The sequence below is a fragment of the Amia ocellicauda genome, chromosome 10 (genome assembly GCF_036373705.1).
Source record: "Amia ocellicauda isolate fAmiCal2 chromosome 10, fAmiCal2.hap1, whole genome shotgun sequence".
Taxonomy (NCBI): domain Eukaryota; kingdom Metazoa; phylum Chordata; class Actinopteri; order Amiiformes; family Amiidae; genus Amia; species Amia ocellicauda.
The window spans coordinates 26,875,120-26,893,782 of record NC_089859.1 but is presented as its reverse complement, the minus strand read 5'-3'; the positions used below and the strand labels follow the sequence as shown (position 1 = coordinate 26,893,782).

Sequence of the window (18,663 nt, the reverse complement as noted above, 5' to 3'; positions counted from 1 at the left end):
CTCACACCATAGTAGTGATGACACTGAAGGCAGTTTCTGAAAAAGGAAAATGCTTAAACCTCCCATGTTCTGTGCATGATTTGAAAAAACATTGTTCTCTGTCCTCTAGGAACAATTGTGCTCATTATATTCTTTCATGCACTGTGTAAGCTGTAAAACAAAGATGCTCAAATACCAGCCCAGTCAGTGCAACCTTAGGGAAAAGCTTTTTGTCTTCCCCCAGAAAGGTTTCAACACTAGTAACAGTGTAATGAAGTCAGCTCTCATTGCTCCAAATCTAACCATTACCACTGGATTAAACACACTTGTTTTGTGTGTTCCAATTAATTACTTTACAAATTAATATAATGGAACCAATCAGAGTTAATGGCCTGCAGTTAATCTCTACCAAAGGTACTTTGCGGTCTCTGTGACTCAAATGTGAAATGTTCAGTTCCCCAAACTTAAAATACCTTTTGCAAATTGAACATGTCATATTATACCTGTTGAAATATATAACCGCAATTCCTTCATATTACAGAGGGGTCAGTATATAAGGTATACTTTAGGATCATTAATCTTGGTTTATGACAGCCCACAGGATCAAGAGTGTAGAAGTTAAGTAGCAGCAAAGTGCTAACTAATTAGATTTCCCTAATAAATGCAAGCCATGAAAATAAATCTCTGCTTACAAATACACATTAAGAAACCAGGCATATACTGGATCCTAGAAATGAAAGAGGGTTTTAAATTAATTCAGCTGTTCATTTTATAAAGCCTCTGTTGTTACTGGAGGACAGGAATCCCTCTGTGAATACAGAGTTACACATCCAAAAACCTTCCAGTCCTGACAAACAAAAACAGACTGCTGAGCTGTTCTTGACAACTTATGGTACGAGGCAAAATATTAAGCAATCTGAGATGTTGTGGTGTCTGACCTTAACAGTATAGGCTACATTTAGATGAGAATAAATTATTTTACAGTATCAGTTTTTATGTGCCTTTGCATGTAGTCCCTAACTAGTTTCCTTCCAGAGGTTGCTACTCGGTTTACTTGAACCCTGTTTCTGGCTGCTGCAGGTGGGGATGACCTTAAGCACAGGAGGGGAAATCTAAGCTGCTCTTCCTGTCTGAGCATCTTGTAGAGTTCAAAGGAGTCAATTTTCAAGCACAAGCTGTGGAAGTGCTGTACATATTGCAGAAAACTGACTGCAATCAGGCCCAGTATTGAGTTTACAGATCAGTGGAGTGCTTGAGAGGCAGGGAGCGTGGCCAACAATGGCAAGGGTAACTCCAAACTGCCATTCACTTTCAATACTTGAAACATACCACCAGTCTTGAGGTGTGTGGGATCAAAATAAATACATTTTAAAAACCTCAAACATGCGCATGCAGTTTTGTCTATTCCCAGTTAGATTTGCTCACTGTAACGAGATTGGTACATTACCATTGGTGAGTTTGCTTTTCCTTGTTTTCTTTCTCCAGTTTAATCTCTTTTGTGTTTGCACAGAACTAATGCACACACACACACACATGTAAAGCACCGCAAATTCAGCTTCAAAGTAAATCAGTCCATTGTTAACACAGGAAAATAGAATAACTGATATTAGGCTGCAAAAGGCTTTTCATGTTACAAACAGCACCGTGGATGAAGAAGTTGTTCTTCCAGTTTGAAAGCTATAGTACAATGCTGTGATACAATGCAATCAATTCCAATAAGCACAGTTTCATCAATTTCTATGGGAACTGTTTTCTTTATTGGCAATTGTTCTTTTATATAGAGGGACTGTGAAGTTAGAGCAACCCAACCGGTTTTTTTATCTCTGTTGTTAAAAATGGTAATGGATATACACAGAAGCCAAGGTCAACTTGCTGTAACAAGCTAATATACCGGATGGCTTGTTTTCATTAATAACTGAGTTAAATTAAAAAAAGGTAATAACTAACTTCTTAAATGGTCTCATTAAAAACTGAATTATATCCTAGCAACTTATTTAAAATTAGTTAAAGCCACCAGCAGTGACCAGCACTCAACAAAGAAGGAGTTATGTAGTAAAGTCCTACATCTTGAACATTTAAACTTAATAGGGGGGAAAAGTGTTGTAATTCTTTATGTATGAAGCTAAATTCCGCAACAAATGAAATGACATAGCTCCTGACACGAATTCAATGAAAGTGTGAATATCTTCAATTCAGCACCAACTGCAAAATAATGCATTTATTCATGATTAGCCTGGAAATACTCTCAACTATGTCAATGTATATCCAGGTTTTGCCCTTAAGGATTACGTCGTGTGACTTCCTTCTACTGCATCAGCCACAGCCTGCAAACATTTGTTCTGACCTAGAAACACGACCCCATGCCTTGGAATGCAGAGTCCCCAATGTGTCCAGGGGAATGCACTTTTGGGGTTACATACTCTCAGTGTCGGGTAATTACACTCGGAACTGAGACCACTAAATCACTGTATCTGCTTTCACCACAGCTCATAAAGATCCTTCAAGAGGGCATTGCTGTTTATAGCTTTTGTATAAGAAGCAGCAACTTGAACGTCTAACCTCTTCATTTCAGACAATAAAATGATGCCTGTCTTGTACTGCTGCTTTTTCCTTGACCACATGCAAGTCTGGATTCAGTGTAATAAATTAAAGTGAATAAGTTAAGCGGCTTGTAAATGAGAACTAATGAGTTTGCAACTTGAAGCAGAAATTACATTACAAAAAACATCAGACATAAATGGTCGATATAAAGGTAAAGCAATGACAGAATGTAAAATTTCACTTAAATGTATGTCATGATGAGATCAAGAGTATGAAAAATAAAAATGCATATATATTTCTAATGCATTTTTATAAAGCAGGTCAGTCTTTTCCTTCTTGCAGTGAGCCAGGCACTTCCTCAGAGCCAAGTTAAAGGATTTGTACTGTATGGTGTGGAAGATCTAGCTTTCCTTCCACAATGGTATCCAGGCCTTCACAGTATAGGCTCATTGTACAAGAACTGCTTGGGAGCCTAGAATCTCTTCAACCCTGATAAGCATGCATTGCAGCTGGAGTAATAATGCACAGTTACGGCCAGCTAAAGGATGGAATGTGGGCCAGAAATGATAAAGAGCAGGAATTAGTTCAAGTGTGGAATAGCACTCAAAAAGCAGTGTGATTGACAAAAGCTTTTCTTCTGCATGTGTTATTTGTGCTAAATTGGCTAATGTATGTTACTGTGCAACTCGACAGAGCGGCATATTGGCATGATTGATGGAACTAATTGCCAGAGGACCCTGCTTTAAATATAAATACGACAGGAAACCCAGTTTGCTTTCAGGCCGTAACAAAAGAGAGAAATCACGCACTGTTCTTTACTTACTCGAATGTTGAAATCTGATCATATGGTGCCAGCATATGCTTCTGAATAATGGCTGTATTATGGCAGTTTTCTTCTCCAAAATCCATTTTAGTTCAAGTTTCACTACTTTCTCATTTTGTACTTAATTTGTCTCCAATCATTGTCTTTAAGAAAATACACTTTTCAATAAATGAACCGATTTTGGTGATTGCACGTGGAGATCACTGGGTTCCTAGGTTTCACTATAGTATGATGTGAGTTTAAGGTAATGGACAAAATATAAAATAAAAAACTTCCTCAGATCTGGGCAATGGCGGATATGGAGACTGAAGCGTCTTCCTATTACCCCTTAATAGAGCCTCCTTCAGTGGAAGGGTGTAGGCACATTGGCTGGCAGCATGAGGAGAGATCACACTGTCTCTGTTCAGTTTTTACTCCAGTCTGCCCAGCTCTTCTGAAGGCACTAAAAATATAGATATTAAAATTGGAAAGGGGGGTGGGGAGCACTGGAATAACCCAACTACAGAATAGCAGCTTCAAGAGAGGGAGAGAGGAAAAACAGAAGCGGCAGATCAGCTTACATTCAAGGCAAATGTAAAATGAACCCTGAAATTCCTGCCAGGTTCACTTTACTTTCTGCCCAGCGTGTACCCTCGAGTTATGGTTTCAATGAACTATATAATTAATGAACAACACCTGTAATACAATACTTCAGGGAAAGAAAAAGAAGTCAACAAAGTGAATGCTCACATAACACTGGTATCAAATGGTAACTGTTTGCACTAAATGACTATGAGGTCACTTGGTTAGTGCGCAAGCTGAAGTGCGAGGCTAGAAACCTCCACACGCACGCCGTGCTCCACATGGACGCAGACGTCATCGGTGCTTCCACACCGTCCATCGCAGCAGCTGTTGCAATGCATAGGCATCGTCTCTGACAGATGGAAGACCGGAGGCAAATTATGTCATAGAACATGCAGATCAGTAAAGGTGTTGACATTTATGACAGAGTTTATCAGAGTCAAAAGCAAAAAGTGCAGCTTTTAAGACTCATCACAGTCACAGTGATGCAACCATGTAAAAGGTATATGTTTTGCAGTGCTTAGACCCTACTTGTTTGGAAGCAATGGGGATATAAAATGTTTGTATATAGAATTGTGTTATGCTGAAAAACTATCCTCTAGTGACAGCAGTTTCTAACAGAGTTTCTAACAGAACTGAATAATATTAAAAGCATAAGTATGAGACAAAAACAATATATATGAATATGAATATAAATAAAATGCATTGTCCAGGAAACATTTTAAATCCTGCAGCACTTATAACAAAATAAAAAGCACAGTGATTCTGTATACAAACAAAGATCTAAATAGGATTCGTCTGACTGTGGAAATATTGAAAAGCCAGATGTAACCCACAGCAAAGCCTCCAAAGCGTTGCAAAACCCTGCAAACATTCCCACATAAACCGAAGTGAAATGTTCAGGGTGTTTGCCAGGTCACCACCACTGCGAGAGCACAGCTGGGGGGAATACAGCCTGGGGGGCTCTCACCACAGGTATGCAATTAGGTTTGTTAAATGAGCTCAGGGGTCTAAACTGCTCCAAAAGAAAGCAATTACATACAAAATTCTCCCTGGCTTTTATGGGAGTCTGTGTGCGACTTTGACAGCCTTGCATATATATCGACATTTTATTAAATTGTTAGGGAAAGAAAGAGTTCATAATGAAGCAGAGTGTAAAGAGAGTTTCTAGTTGTTGTTTTTTTACACCATACCAGTAATTCATGTACACTGCAGTGTTTAAGTAAGACATTCATCATCTGGCTATCTAATACTCTAGTTAAAGACTGGAAAAAGATGTGTAAATAATGCAGTGTACATTAGGGTTGTCTACATGTGAAGAATTAATTTCCTCTGCAGGTGAATCAATTTATTTCATTTATTTTCAGAAAATAGAGATTATCAGTCTCAAGTTTAAGATATTGTTTAATCTTCCTTCCCTGGGACTGAACTGCAGGTTTCTGGCAGCTACTTTAAACAAGCTGGCATATGTGCCTCTTGTGTGAAAAACACTCTATAAAAGGTTTTTCGGGGCATGTGAGAAAATCAAATAAACATCAAGTAGAACTGTAACCAAAAACAATGTACAACAATTGTGAAAGACACTTAAAATAGAACAGTGTTAAAAACACAAAACTGGGTTCTTTAAAAAGCTCTCCCAAGGGGGGCAAAAACTAAAAAACAGTGATTTGGTTGTCACTATACACTTCCTGCTATACTTCTGTTCAGGCTTTTATAACAATCAACATTGTCAGTGACTAATATAAGGCAATTTTTGTTCTTGGGCCTATATATTTTCAGGAATTGTTGACACTTTACTGTAATCTGAGAGAAGAAACCACTGAGCTTGTGACAATGGTGGCTGATTAAAGACTGATGTATTACCCATCTGTTCTGGTTTCAGTTGCCACAATAGCACCCATGCCAGGAGAGAGGGGCTGGTTTAAAGGGCCGCATAAAGTACACTTAGTGCAAAGGGATCTTTCTATCCTGTATTACATCTGAAAGCAAATACAAGAAACGTGACCCTGACAGACACAATGACTCAGGCAAATAATAAATATGACAGGTGGCTCTATTTAGAAGAAAAAATACATTGGCATCTTATTTCTTAGGATAAATTCCGAGCAATTTTAGCTCTCTCAAAATGTATTCAGTTTTGCTGCTCTGTTATTCAATCAGTTAGATTGTCTGGAGTCTTTCTTCACTAGCTAATTAAAAACAGTTATCACCGACAGACCCTGACAGAGCAAATTGGACTTTATTCAGGTGAGGCATTCCCAAGATGGTGCTCTGATGACATCAGCTAAGAGTGTACCAGCATGTGGTGGAAACAAAAGCCTATAAAAACACTGACATTTTGTTTGTTGCAAGTCTAATGTATCTATATTATCTTATGGTTTTAGTTTCATAAAATCTAAAAAGAACCGAAAACAGGAGAATATAAGGAGGTTGAGATTGGTCAGAATTTATAATGCTATACAGTGAGGGAAAAAAGTATTTGATCCCCTGCTGATTTTGTACGTTTGCCCACTGACAAAGAAATGATCAGTCTATAATTTTAATGGTAGGTGTATTTTAACAGTGAGAGACAGATAACAAAAAAATCCAGAAAAACGCATTTCAAAAAAGTTATAAATTGATTTGCATGTTAATGAGGGAAATAAGTATTTGACCCCTTCGACTTAGTAGTTGGTGGCAAAACCCTTGTTGGCAATCACAGAGGTCAGACGTTTCTTGTAGTTGGCCACCAGGTTTGCACACATCTCAGGAGGGATTTTGTCCCACTCCTCTTTGCAGATCCTCTCCAAGTCATTAAAGTTTCAAGGCTGACATTTGGCAACTCAAACCACCTTCAGCTCCCTCCACAGATTTTCTATGGGATTAAGGTCTGGAGACTGGCTAGGCCACACCAGGACCTTAATGTGCTTCTTCTTGAGCCACTCCTTTGTTGTCTTGGCTGTGTGTTTTGGGTCATTGTCATGCTGGAATACCCATCCACGACCCATTTTCAATGCCCTGGCTGAGGGAAGGAGGTTCTCACCCAAGATTTTACAGTACATGACAGTACAGTACATGACAGTACATACTCTTGAAAAACACCCCCAAAGCATAATGTTTCCACCTCCATGTTTGACGGTGGGGATGGTGTTCTTGGGGTCATTCCTCCTCCTCCAAACACGGTGAGTTGAGTTGATGCCAAAGAGCTCGATTTTGGTCTCATCTGACCACAACACTTTCACCCAGTTCTCCTCTGAATCATTCAGATGTTCATTGGCAAACTTCAGACGGGCCTGTACTTGTGCTTTCTCGAGCAGGGGGACCTTGCGGGCGCTGCAGGATTTCAGTCCTTCACGGCGTAGTGTGTTACCAATTGTTTTCTTGGTGACTATGGTCCCAGCTGCCTTGAGATCATTAACAAGATCCTCCCGTGTAGTTCTGGGCTGATTCCTCACCGTTCTCATGATCATTGAAACTCCACGAGGTGAGATCTAGCATGGAGCCCCAGACTGAGGGAGACTGACAGTTATTTTGTGTTTCTTCCATTTGCGAATAATCGCTCCAACTGTTGTCACCTTCTCACCAAGCTGCTTGGCGATGGTCTTGTAGCCCATTCCAGCCTTGTGTAGGTCTACAATCTTGTCCCTGACATCCTTGGACAGCTCTTTGGTCTTGGCCATGGTGGAGAGTTTGGAATCTGATTGATTGATTGCTTCTGTGGACAGGTGTCTTTTATACAGGTAACGAGCTGAGATTAGGAGCACTCCCTTTAAGAGAGTGCTCCTAATCTCAGCTCGTTACCTGTATAAAAGACACCTGGGAGCCAGAAATCTTGCTGATTGATAGGGGATCAAATACTTTTTTCCCTCATTAACATGCAAATCAATTTATAACTTTTTTGAAATGCGTTTTTCTGGATTTTTTTGCTGTTATTCTGTCTCTCACTGTTAAAATACACCTACCATTAAAATTATAGACTGATCATTTCTTTGTCAGTGGGCAAACGTACAAAATCAGCAGGGGATCAAATACTTTTTTCCCCCCACTGTATATACCAGAACTGCCTGCAAATCTTTCATTCCCTCACTGATTTCCCCCAAGTTTACAATCTGATTTCTCATTCTGTTGAAGGCCATTTGAGCTAAAATTTAATTAATTTTAAAGTAAAGCTATTGTTATACAATGGCCAAAGCCAAATGGATGACTGCTTTTGTACACTTACCTACTCAGGTACCATATTTCTAGGAAAAGATTTAAAAGCAGCATTGCTTCCTCAAAAACCCATTGATTGAAAAAAATGTGCTTACTATTGAGCCTTATAATGTTGCTTATGGCGAGGTTGTTGTTTTATTCTGCTGTTCTTTAGTACTTACAGTAGGGACTGGTTTCATGAACAATCCCATGTGCCAGCTGAAGCTCAAAATAGTTTAGTGGAAGTAGACTGTAAAGATGTTATCACTTACTACAGTGCATTTGGCTTCCGGGCTACCACCGTGTTTGCTGACACAATGGGAGAACACACACACGCACAACGCCTATTTGTTGCTTGTCCAGAAAGTGTTTCGTCTTGTAAATCCTCTGCATTTCACTGTTGAAACCAGGATTAATTGTTATATGTAATCTTTATACAGTCAGTGCTGTGATTGACCATTTTAATGCTTCAGACAAAATAATGATTTGCACATCTTTGCTTTGATGCATGTTCAGTCTCAATCCCATTGTGCAATGACTGAATTGTATGAAAGCATGAAGGCAGGCTCTTTAGTAAACCACTAAAAAAAGCAGTATATACTCACCACAAATATCTATCTCCTTCACCACATACTAAATCTCTTTCCATGTCATTCCTATTCCACCTAAAATGCTATCCCAGAGATAAAGTAAAACCTGACATTGGTTGCTATACACTGGACAGACATGCTGGTGTAAAGATACTTGCTGTATCTAACACTGCAACACAAAGGCCTGTTCGGGGCCAAACAATTTAGAGGTCAACTTAAATATCATATCTATACTAATCAGTAATTTACCTGACACTTACATCCAAAGGGGCACAGGCTAGGGGATGCTTCCATTTTACAACACTGCAGTAATAATAATAATAATAATAGTGATACTTCCACATTTCAACCAGTAACCCTTTAGCCATCTTTCTGAAAGACACTGAATGCTTTAAAAATAAATATGCATCATATAATTTGCAACCTGGGCAATACGTATGTTTTGGGTGGAGGAGTCAACTCTAAGCCTATAATGTGTAAAACTGAGCATGACTGGCAAGGAATTATATATTCCAGTAATATTATCTCACACCATTTGTGCTTTCATGTGCTCACAGGGTTAGGAGTTCTATTCAAAAGCATTAATGACATGTTTGGACATAGGGGTTTCTCCTTTATGATACTTGAATCTCTCCATATTAATAAGACTAAAAACAAATATATATTTTTAAATTGAGGATTAGTAAAGCTTGTTAGATTTTAATAGTCTCTCCTTCCTGTCTCTTTAACCATTGCAGTATATCTGATTTTTTTATTATTCTATACATCAAACTTAGAAAGAAAAACAGGCACATTTATAGAGACTGCGATACCTAATCCGTCACGATTGCCCAGAAAGCTGTAAATGTGCAAAGAAAAGGTTTAAAAGAATTCAGTATATTCCAGCTGAAGGTTACAAGGATTTATTGGCATACTAAATTCTACAAAGGCAAGTTACAAATTGATTTTTTAGAGGCTTTTTGTCGGTTCTCTCAGGTTTACAGAGGAGGATTGTGCTGCAGCACATCAAAGATAATTAAATCTGGAATGTAAATAAAACATGCAACAAATTTGTTTTTTCTTTTCTGGAAAACCACGGTTAATAATGGTCTTGAAATATCATTGCCATGAAGATTAATTTGCAGTATAGAAGTGGCACTTTAATTCAAGACTTACTTGGTAAATACAAAAAACCTATTTGTATATATAATTTTAAGTCACCTTTGTCTTAATCAGGCCTTTACCATTTATCCATGTGGTTCTAGACATTTGATTGTTGAAATTTAAAAGTGCAAATGGCACAAAATTCATACATGCATAAACTACTGGCACTAACAAATCGAGACAGAATAGGATTCTAGTCCAATTATAGCTACATTTTTATGCAGTGCTTAGCACTGTTGGAAAATGACAGACCCAGCACAAATATGTAATAACAAGCCCTGCATGTCTCAGGAGTTTAAAATCTACGAGACAAAGATGAAAGGGTGGTTCTGTATAGGACCTCCTCCCCACTTTGGTGTGATTGTTTATAGTCTGAAGAGGAGGTATTTTTGCATCTTGGAAAGTTCTACTTAACCTTCACAATATTCACAAACAGAATTAAAACATGATCCCAGACACACATACCATAACACCACATGTGAAAAAGACATCAGTTGTAAAAAGTCAGTCTCTCTTATATTTTCAAAGTTGCCCATTCATTCATTCATTGGTGATCAACCTTCATGACTGACTATCCTCCCATTTTACCTTTGAAAATAACAGGATTTATACTGTAAAAAAAAAAAAAAAAAACATTATTTAGAGATGTTTGAAATGTTACATTTTATTAAGTTACATATGATCCATGTTTTTCTGTATTTTTAACTGAAGGGTCAAAAAGGCAAAGAAACTTTGTAACAAACAATGACCTAGAACATGAGTAACTTGAGTAACATAGTATGTGTGCTAGCTGTCATGCACCGACTACATACAATACATTCCCTAAGGCAAACAAAAAGCACCGTTGTCATCATTATACATGTATATAGTGTTCTGGCAACTAATTTCCCTGAAGATTATTTTCATGTGTTTCTGCACTGACTTTCAAAAAGTGAGGTGTGCATTGAAAGGCATGTCTGACAAAGACACAAATGTCCCAAGTTTTCAAAAACGACACTTCCACGATTTATTTTATCTTTTGTTTTGAATGCTGTCTTCTGATGTCAAAAGCCATAAATAATTCTTTCTTTGACAATAAACACAGTTGTACTGTAAATGCCCAAAAGATTCTGTAATGTTTCTGTTTACGTGAGACAAATTCATCTCTTTCTTTTTGTCTGTCACTTGTCAGGTCGCCCTGGGACAGAAGGTCAGGGATCTCCAGACAGTGGAATTAGTTACAGTGTACGACAGCATTACTGCAACTCTTCAAAATCCCGAACATTTCCAAAAAAAAAAAAGAAATGTATTGTAGTAGGCTTATGGTACAGTACATAGGATAACTCCAGAGATTCTAATTATATTTTATTAATTGTAAACCTTGTTCTCAAATATTCAAAAAATCATATTATTTGATTGTTCACCTCCATATTAAATTCAATATAATTAGCCTTGACAGTATAAATATAATGAGCGTCATTAGAATCATATGATGCTAGAACAGCTTCCAAAGGCTTCTAAGCCCAGCCTTCCTTTGATATTTTCACTGTTTTCCAAAAGAGGAAACAAACTCAGATAAATGTACTCTGAGGTGAGTTGAAAGTAGAAGTTTTGAAGCATTCTAATTACTTTGGAGAGGAGAAACTTCTTACATTAGTAAGAGTATTCAGGTTGGGAAAATAACAAAAAAGCACAGAATAAAGTCTAGCCTGAGAAAATAAGATTCACTAAATCTGCTATTATTCAAAACACTCCTTTCATTTCCTTCCCAGATATCATTTTCAGTTTCCAAACGATGAAAATTAAGTTCACACACACAGGCCCATCTGATCTATGAAGTACACAGGAAAACGGTTTTTTTCTTTTCTTTTCTAAGCATGCAGACAAAAGAAAGAAGAAAAAAAAAATAGCAGGACCCCCCAGGTGGGCACATTAGCAGTGAAGCAGTGAGAGAACACAGCAAACCTTGCACCTGTGAAATGAAATGGGGCACCCGAGAATGACGTTGCAGAGAAAAATGTGCACAATCAATTACATTTTAACTGAGCCATTTAGACTTTTGCTCAGGCATGCAAACTTCTGTCCTCAAGTGGCAAGGCATCCATAAAAGGAATTATCCTGGACTCACTGGATGGAGAATTTTCTGTCCTGAATTTCACTGTTCTTTAACAAAGGCCAGGCCACTCCTTTAGTGTGGCAAATCCTCCCCAGGCTCAGCAGGGCACCCCAGTCACAATGAGGGGCAGAATAAGGTAGCAAACTTGCCTGTGACCCCTGTGGCCATCCAGGCATGTACATAAATGGATGTATGACATATTGATCCCCAAGCATCAAAGGATACAACTAAATACGTATTTACTAGCCCAATGTCAGTGAGTAGGTACAGCACTAAATGACATTTGGTACCAGTGGTACCATGGGGTCTCTGTGACCCCACCCCAATGGTACTGTCAATGTTACTTTTTTTCATAGTACCAGAGCAGGGTTAAAAACAAAAAGGGCAAAGGTATTTCAAAATAAAAATGAAGCAGCAAAAACAAAAGCTGAATAGTATGGTGACTATTAATTTAGTAGTCATAGCCATTGTTTAATTGAAGTGTTGACATTTTTTGCAAGATTCTTAGGTTTTCCACATGAAGTATGTGCAATTTTATTTTCCCCTGAACTCTTTAGCGCTTCAGAGGATGTGACCAGTTCCCTGGAACTCTCATCCACCATTTTACCATTACCATGATGCATTTAACAATCAATGCCATATCTTTCAAAACAGTTCCCAAGAACAGGGGGGTTACTACTTTCAGCATCACAAAAGATGTGTATTCTGAATTAAGTTCCTTAACAGCCACTTTGTAAAGGTTCTGCGACTAAATACAATGGTTACTTTGAACATCAGACATCAGCTAATCAACATTTTACACATCGCTAACCTTTTAACCTCTCCTCCGCTAATGAGGCTTTAACTTGTGACAGCACCGATCACAAATTAAAGGATTTAATATCTTTCAAGGGAGAACATAATCCACTGAGAGTGAAGACAAAATCAGGTGTGCCAAAAATGGGATAGTTATTTATTGGCGTTGTGCACCTTGTTGATGGGAAAGGATTCCATTTAGCAAAGCAGCTTGCTCCGTCAAGATTAGGAAAATGTTCAGAGTTTTTAGAGCAAGACGTCGTACAACTGTCTCCTGCTGTGAATTCAATGTGTTTCTTTCATTATTTTATTGAGAGGCATGCAAATTAGCACTGATATACTTCACTTGTGCTTGGTCTACTAGTGATTAATCATGTGAACATCTGCTAATTTTACTTTGTATCAATAGATTTGATTGGGCTGAAACAGTTACTGCTTGATTTCTTATATCTTGGTCTATCAAAAACTTCAGTAAAATAAGCTTAATTACAAACCTTAAAGCATTAAAACAAACAGGAACCCTTAAAGGTGTCTGGTGTGAACGTGTACATACTGAGAGAGAACATTTTTCAAAATGTACTTTAAACCACTGCAATTACACAATAATATGAGTTGCATAGTATTTACTGTTAGGATACATATAGAGTAGCCTATAGTAAGTAAACTCACATGCAATGCAAACAGTTAGCCTGTAAGACTTATATATGACTGTCTTCAGTCGAGGAGTGAACCTTTGATGTTTGGTTTTCCCTAATTCATAAATATATTTTTTAGACTGCAGGAACTAATTGTATAGTTGCACATCAAATCAGCACTCGTCTTAACCTCAGGGTCAACAGTGTGGGAGTACAATTTCTATATTAACCTTGGCTATGTAAAATACTGCACACAAATGGATAGATACATGTATATAGATTATTCTTGCGATTCCTCTAAAGCATACAACACAGTTCCCCCTGTGTCAATTATGTACGCTTCCTGTTTAAAGAAATTCCAAGCATTCAAACTAGTGCCACTGCATGAATACATGTACAATGAGTTTGTAGTTTACAGTATCATTTACATTCATTTGACACTATTTGAAATGCTGCAAGTCTAGCACTTAAATCAGGACGCAAATGTCAGTGGCACTTTACTGTGATGATTTCCACTGGCTTAAAACAATCACTGAAGGCAAACCATTTTTAAGTGCTATTTAAACTAGAGCATTGATGAAACAAACATTATATTGTATACATTAAATTACTACAATTATAGTGTCGATTAATTCTATCTTACCTTGCAGAGAGAAAAAACAAACAGATTCTAGTTTCATTACACACCTAAAAGTACAACTGGTAGATTTCAACATGAATAATGTACAAACAAAATAATGTTCATTAATTTAAGACTGATCCACTCCACTGGGAGAAAAATTAAACCAATCCAGTTCAATAAGTGTCAGAAGTGCTTTATTCTCAACACACACATCTGTGCACAATATGAGTGATTCCCTGTACAATGAACAATGTGTTGTAACATTTCATTTATTCCACCCTTAAAACACGGGTCAGATCCTCATTTAACTGAATCAAACGGTTTGTCATCATGATTACAAACATATTATAAAAAACTGAAACCAACCACTTTCTTTAGAAACCATATTTCTATACTATTGGGCATTCCAGATAACAGCACAATGAACACCAATTTCTATTCACACGTTTTTCTCAAAGCCTTAAGGATACCACGGCCATTTTCGAGTCTTTTACTACTCACCAATACTATGAATGTAACTAAAAAGTTCAAAAGGCCTGGCTATTTTGATTTTGGGAATTGTCTGTGATCTTATTTTACTCAGATGCCTCTTAATTTGTATTAATATAGCTGCACAAACTCCAGCAGCCACCAGACTGCATAAAATCCCATTACTCACCTACTCCAGCGGTTAAAAAGCATAAAAAAAACATAAGGCTTCAGAAACAATATTTATTCACAGTGAAGTAATAATTACTAAAATGATATATACAACTACATAATTAACATAACTGATTCAAAGGGGTTGATTTGTAAATGGAAGGAAATCTTTGTTAATGACTATATGCAGCATACTATTTCGGTGGATGTAATTGGTACATATGGATTAATATTAGAGGACTTTAAGGTTCTAACTCCCCATTGCTCGTATTTTGGATGTTTTTATTTGCATGATCTATAAGAAACAAAAATAATAAAGTGCATGCATTTTTTTGCAAATGTTGCAAAGAGTTTACTTGTAATTGGCGTGACATCATTTCTGACTGCGATTCAAAGCGAGCTGAAACAGGCTGCACACGTTTTAGGACTCGGAGCGGCAGTTTTAATGAATGTTAAGAAGGCGCATCCGAATTATGTTCAACAATTAAAGGCAAAAAGCATATCGTGTTTCTTTTACTTGCTTGATGGCAATTGCACAGTTGACTCGAGATCCTACTGTGCTTCAAAATCAAATACGGAGCAGAAAGTGCTGGGCTCTTAAAGGCGGAGTTGTGCAAAATGAGCTGCAGCAAAGTTTTGTAGCAGAGTGCACGATCACAGATGGACATAAAAGTAACGGGGTTTAAATGGTGGTTACCATGTTCTTGCAGTAGCACCCAAACAAAGACCTAACCCGAGGTGCACTTGATACGTAAGTTGCACATGATACATAAGATACATGTTTACATAAGTAGCCTAAATCGGATCACATTTCTGTGAAGTGATCTCCTGCGAATCACAGCGACGTAGGATCGGAGTAGGGTGGTATTTTAATTGTAATCGCATCGGCACTTTAACAATGCAAACGCATGTATGCCATTCCCATAAAACGAAAGTTTCGCCCTGCTCTGGGCCCCTGGAAACGGGCTCTGCTAGGTACCATTGGCGTTATTCCGAAAAGCCTTAGTAAAGGGTATGCTCTCTCACTCAGGGGGAACCAGTAAGCATCGGATCAGAAGAGAAGCTGCAGTTCCCATTTTAGATAGGCAACACACATCTCTATGCATCTTGTCCCTATATCATTGGATTTAAAACCTTACACCTTCACCTTTGATTTAGTGGCAGAGCATGCGGCCTCCAATGTCCATCCATGAACACAACCTATGTAGCGCAATTCGATGTAACACTCCCAGGACATGAAACTTTTCCCCCGCATATATAATACCCGTGGAAGTGAACTCTCGCTCCCCCACCCACCCCCACGCAAAACGGGCAAGTTTTCCCGGGTGTTGGGCAAAGTCGCTATTGCTTCTGTGCAAAACTGAAAGTGACTCGCTGGTGGGAAAGCAACCTTTGTGTGTGTGTGTGTGTGTGTGTGCACCGCTGCCACAAAAAGCCCTGGTGCTAAAATCCCGTTTCCCTTGTTTAGCGCCGTCCTTACCTGCGAGACCAGGGGGATGAGGGTCTGCTCCACCGAGCGGGTTTTGATCTCCAACCCGGAATCAAAGGTACTGCTGCCGCCAGGAGACGAAGCCATTCCCGCCGAGAGATGTGTCCTTCTCCTTAGTACTGCAAAGCAGAGTTGGGGGTCTCCGTTTACTCCAGCTGCAAACGGGTTCGCGACTGCCGCTGCCCCCGTAAGTGTCGGCGACGTTGATCTCAGTGCACGTCTTTTTAACCTCGGTGCTCTGTGCGAAACCGATCGCGTCCATGCAGTTTGCCAACTCCGCTGCCAGCCGGTCGCGCACAGCCTGCACTGCTCACTGCAGCGAGAGCCCGGGACCGCCGCGCGGAGCCTGCCCCCGAGTCTCGCGCCTGCTGACGACACGCTGCCCCTCCGCGCGCCGTGCGGGCACCGCGCCGTTCCCGCGTCTACAGATGCAGTCCTTAGACGTGTATATTGCAGTGCCTGTGGGTAAGAGTTACCTGATCTGTCCCGTCGGTCAAATTCAAGGGGAACACAATAACATGGACAAGTTGCTGATGGGGAATGAGAGCATGTCCCCAAAAGTGAGTTTGTCAGAAATGAGTGGCACGTCTTTCCCATCAAATATGTCTCGAGCTGGAGTAATGCAGGAACCTTTGCATGAGTGAGGTGTAATATCTCAGGAAAACAATAATAATACATAACCGAAAGAGTGAACATATTTAAATAGCAATGAACTGGACATATTGTCCCCCCCCCCCCCCCCCAAAAAAAAAACAGATCAAAGATGGACAAAGGAAGCTATTGAATGGATATCATGAGATGAAATAAGACCTAGAAGACGACCACATAGAAGATGGGAAGATCATACACTTTGCAGGCATGACATGGAAAAGAGACAAGCAAGTGTAAACATCTTGGGCAGGCCTTCATCCAGCATATATATATATACACTCACCTAAAGGATTATTAGGAACACCTGTTCAATTTCTCATTAATGCAATTATCTAACCAACCAATCACATGGCAGTTGCTTCAATGCATTTAGGGGTGTGGTCCTGGTCAAGACAATCTCCTGAACTCCAAACTGAATGTCTGAATGGGAAAGAAAGGTGATTTAAGCAATTTTGAGCGTGGCATGGTTGTTGGTGCCAGACGGGCCGGTCTGAGTATTTCACAATCTGCTCAGTTACTGGGATTTTCACGCACAACCATTTCTAGGGTTTACAAAGAATGGTGTGAAAAGGGAAAAACATCCAGTATGCGGCAGTCCTGTGGGCGAAAATGCCTTGTTGATGCTAGAGGTCAGAGGAGAATGGGCCGACTGATTCAAGCTGATAGAAGAGCAACTTTGACTGAAATAACCACTCGTTACAACCGAGGTATGCAGCAAAGCATTTGTGAAGCCACAACACGTACAACCTTGAGGCGGATGGGCTACAACAGCAGAAGACCCCACCGGGTACCACTCATCTCCACTACAAATAGGAAAAAGAGGCTACAATTTGCACAAGCTCACCAAAATTGGACAGTTGAAGACTGGAAAAATGTTGCCTGGTCTGATGAGTCTCAATTTCTGTTGAGACATTCAGATGGTAGAGTCAGAATTTGGCGTAAACAGAATGAGAACATGGATCCATCATGCCTTGTTACCACTGTGCAGGCTGGTGGTGGTGGTGTAATGGTGTGAGGGATGTTTTCTTGGCACACTTTAGGCCCCTTAGTGCCAATTGGGCATCGTTTAAATGCCACGGCCTACCTGAGCATTGTTTCTGACCATGTCCATCCCTTTATGACCACCATGTACCCATCCTCTGATGGCTACTTCCAGCAGGATAATGCACCATGTCACAAAGGTCGAATCATTTCAAATTGGTTTCTTGAACATGACAATGAGTTCACTGTACTAAACTGGCCCCCACAGTCACCAGATCTCAACCCAATAGAGCATCTTTGGGATGTGGTGGAACGGGAGCTGCGTGCCCTGGATGTGCATCCCACAAATCTCCATCAACTGCAAGATGCTATCCTATCAATATGGGCCAACATTTCTAAAGAATGCATTCAGCACCTTGTTGAATCAATGCCACGTAGAATTAAGGCAGTTCTGAAGGCGAAAGGGGGTCAAACACAGTATTAGTATGGTGTTCCTAATAATCCTTTAGGTGAGTGTATATATATATATATTATATATATATATACTGTATATGTGAGTAAAGCAAGCAAAATATACAAAATTAAGGTGGTAAAGAACTTGTGCTATTTTTGTATAGGGACGTATACTGTATCCCACTAGCCAACGGGTACTGTCACTTGATATGTAATATGTAGTCAGCTGTTATTTGAGCCTTAGTCATGGCAAGTTATCATTCTGCACAGAAGACTCACAGACAAGGCCATTTTGGGTCTTGTGCTCTAATGAGATAATTAGAGAAAATCACCTGGGGTTTATTTGCCTCATTGGTCAGGAAAGGACTACTTTAATTGAACTGTTTCCTCTGTAGGATTGAAATAGCTGTTTATAAGGTTCACAAGATAAAACTGAATATCTGGCCAGATAGTAAGATAGCAACCACAAGAACAGATATTATTATTATTATTATTA

At 39.2% G+C, this 18,663-nt stretch overlaps 1 protein-coding gene across 2 annotated transcripts in view; it reads right to left on the bottom strand.

Annotated features, from left to right (window-relative positions):
- The window catches only part of ctnnal1 (catenin (cadherin-associated protein), alpha-like 1), a 75,200-nt gene extending 58,404 nt beyond the window's left edge, over positions 1–16,796 (bottom strand). The window contains exon 1 of one of the 2 annotated variants that reach the window (XM_066715762.1): positions 16,074–16,796. In XM_066715762.1, the coding sequence (XP_066571859.1) occupies positions 16,074–16,778 (705 nt within the window). In that variant the 5' untranslated portion in view covers positions 16,779–16,796. The remainder of the gene's footprint in view (positions 1–16,073) is intronic. The other variant, XM_066715763.1, reaches the window with a different exon arrangement.
- Between the last annotated feature and the right edge of the window lie 1,867 nt (positions 16,797–18,663).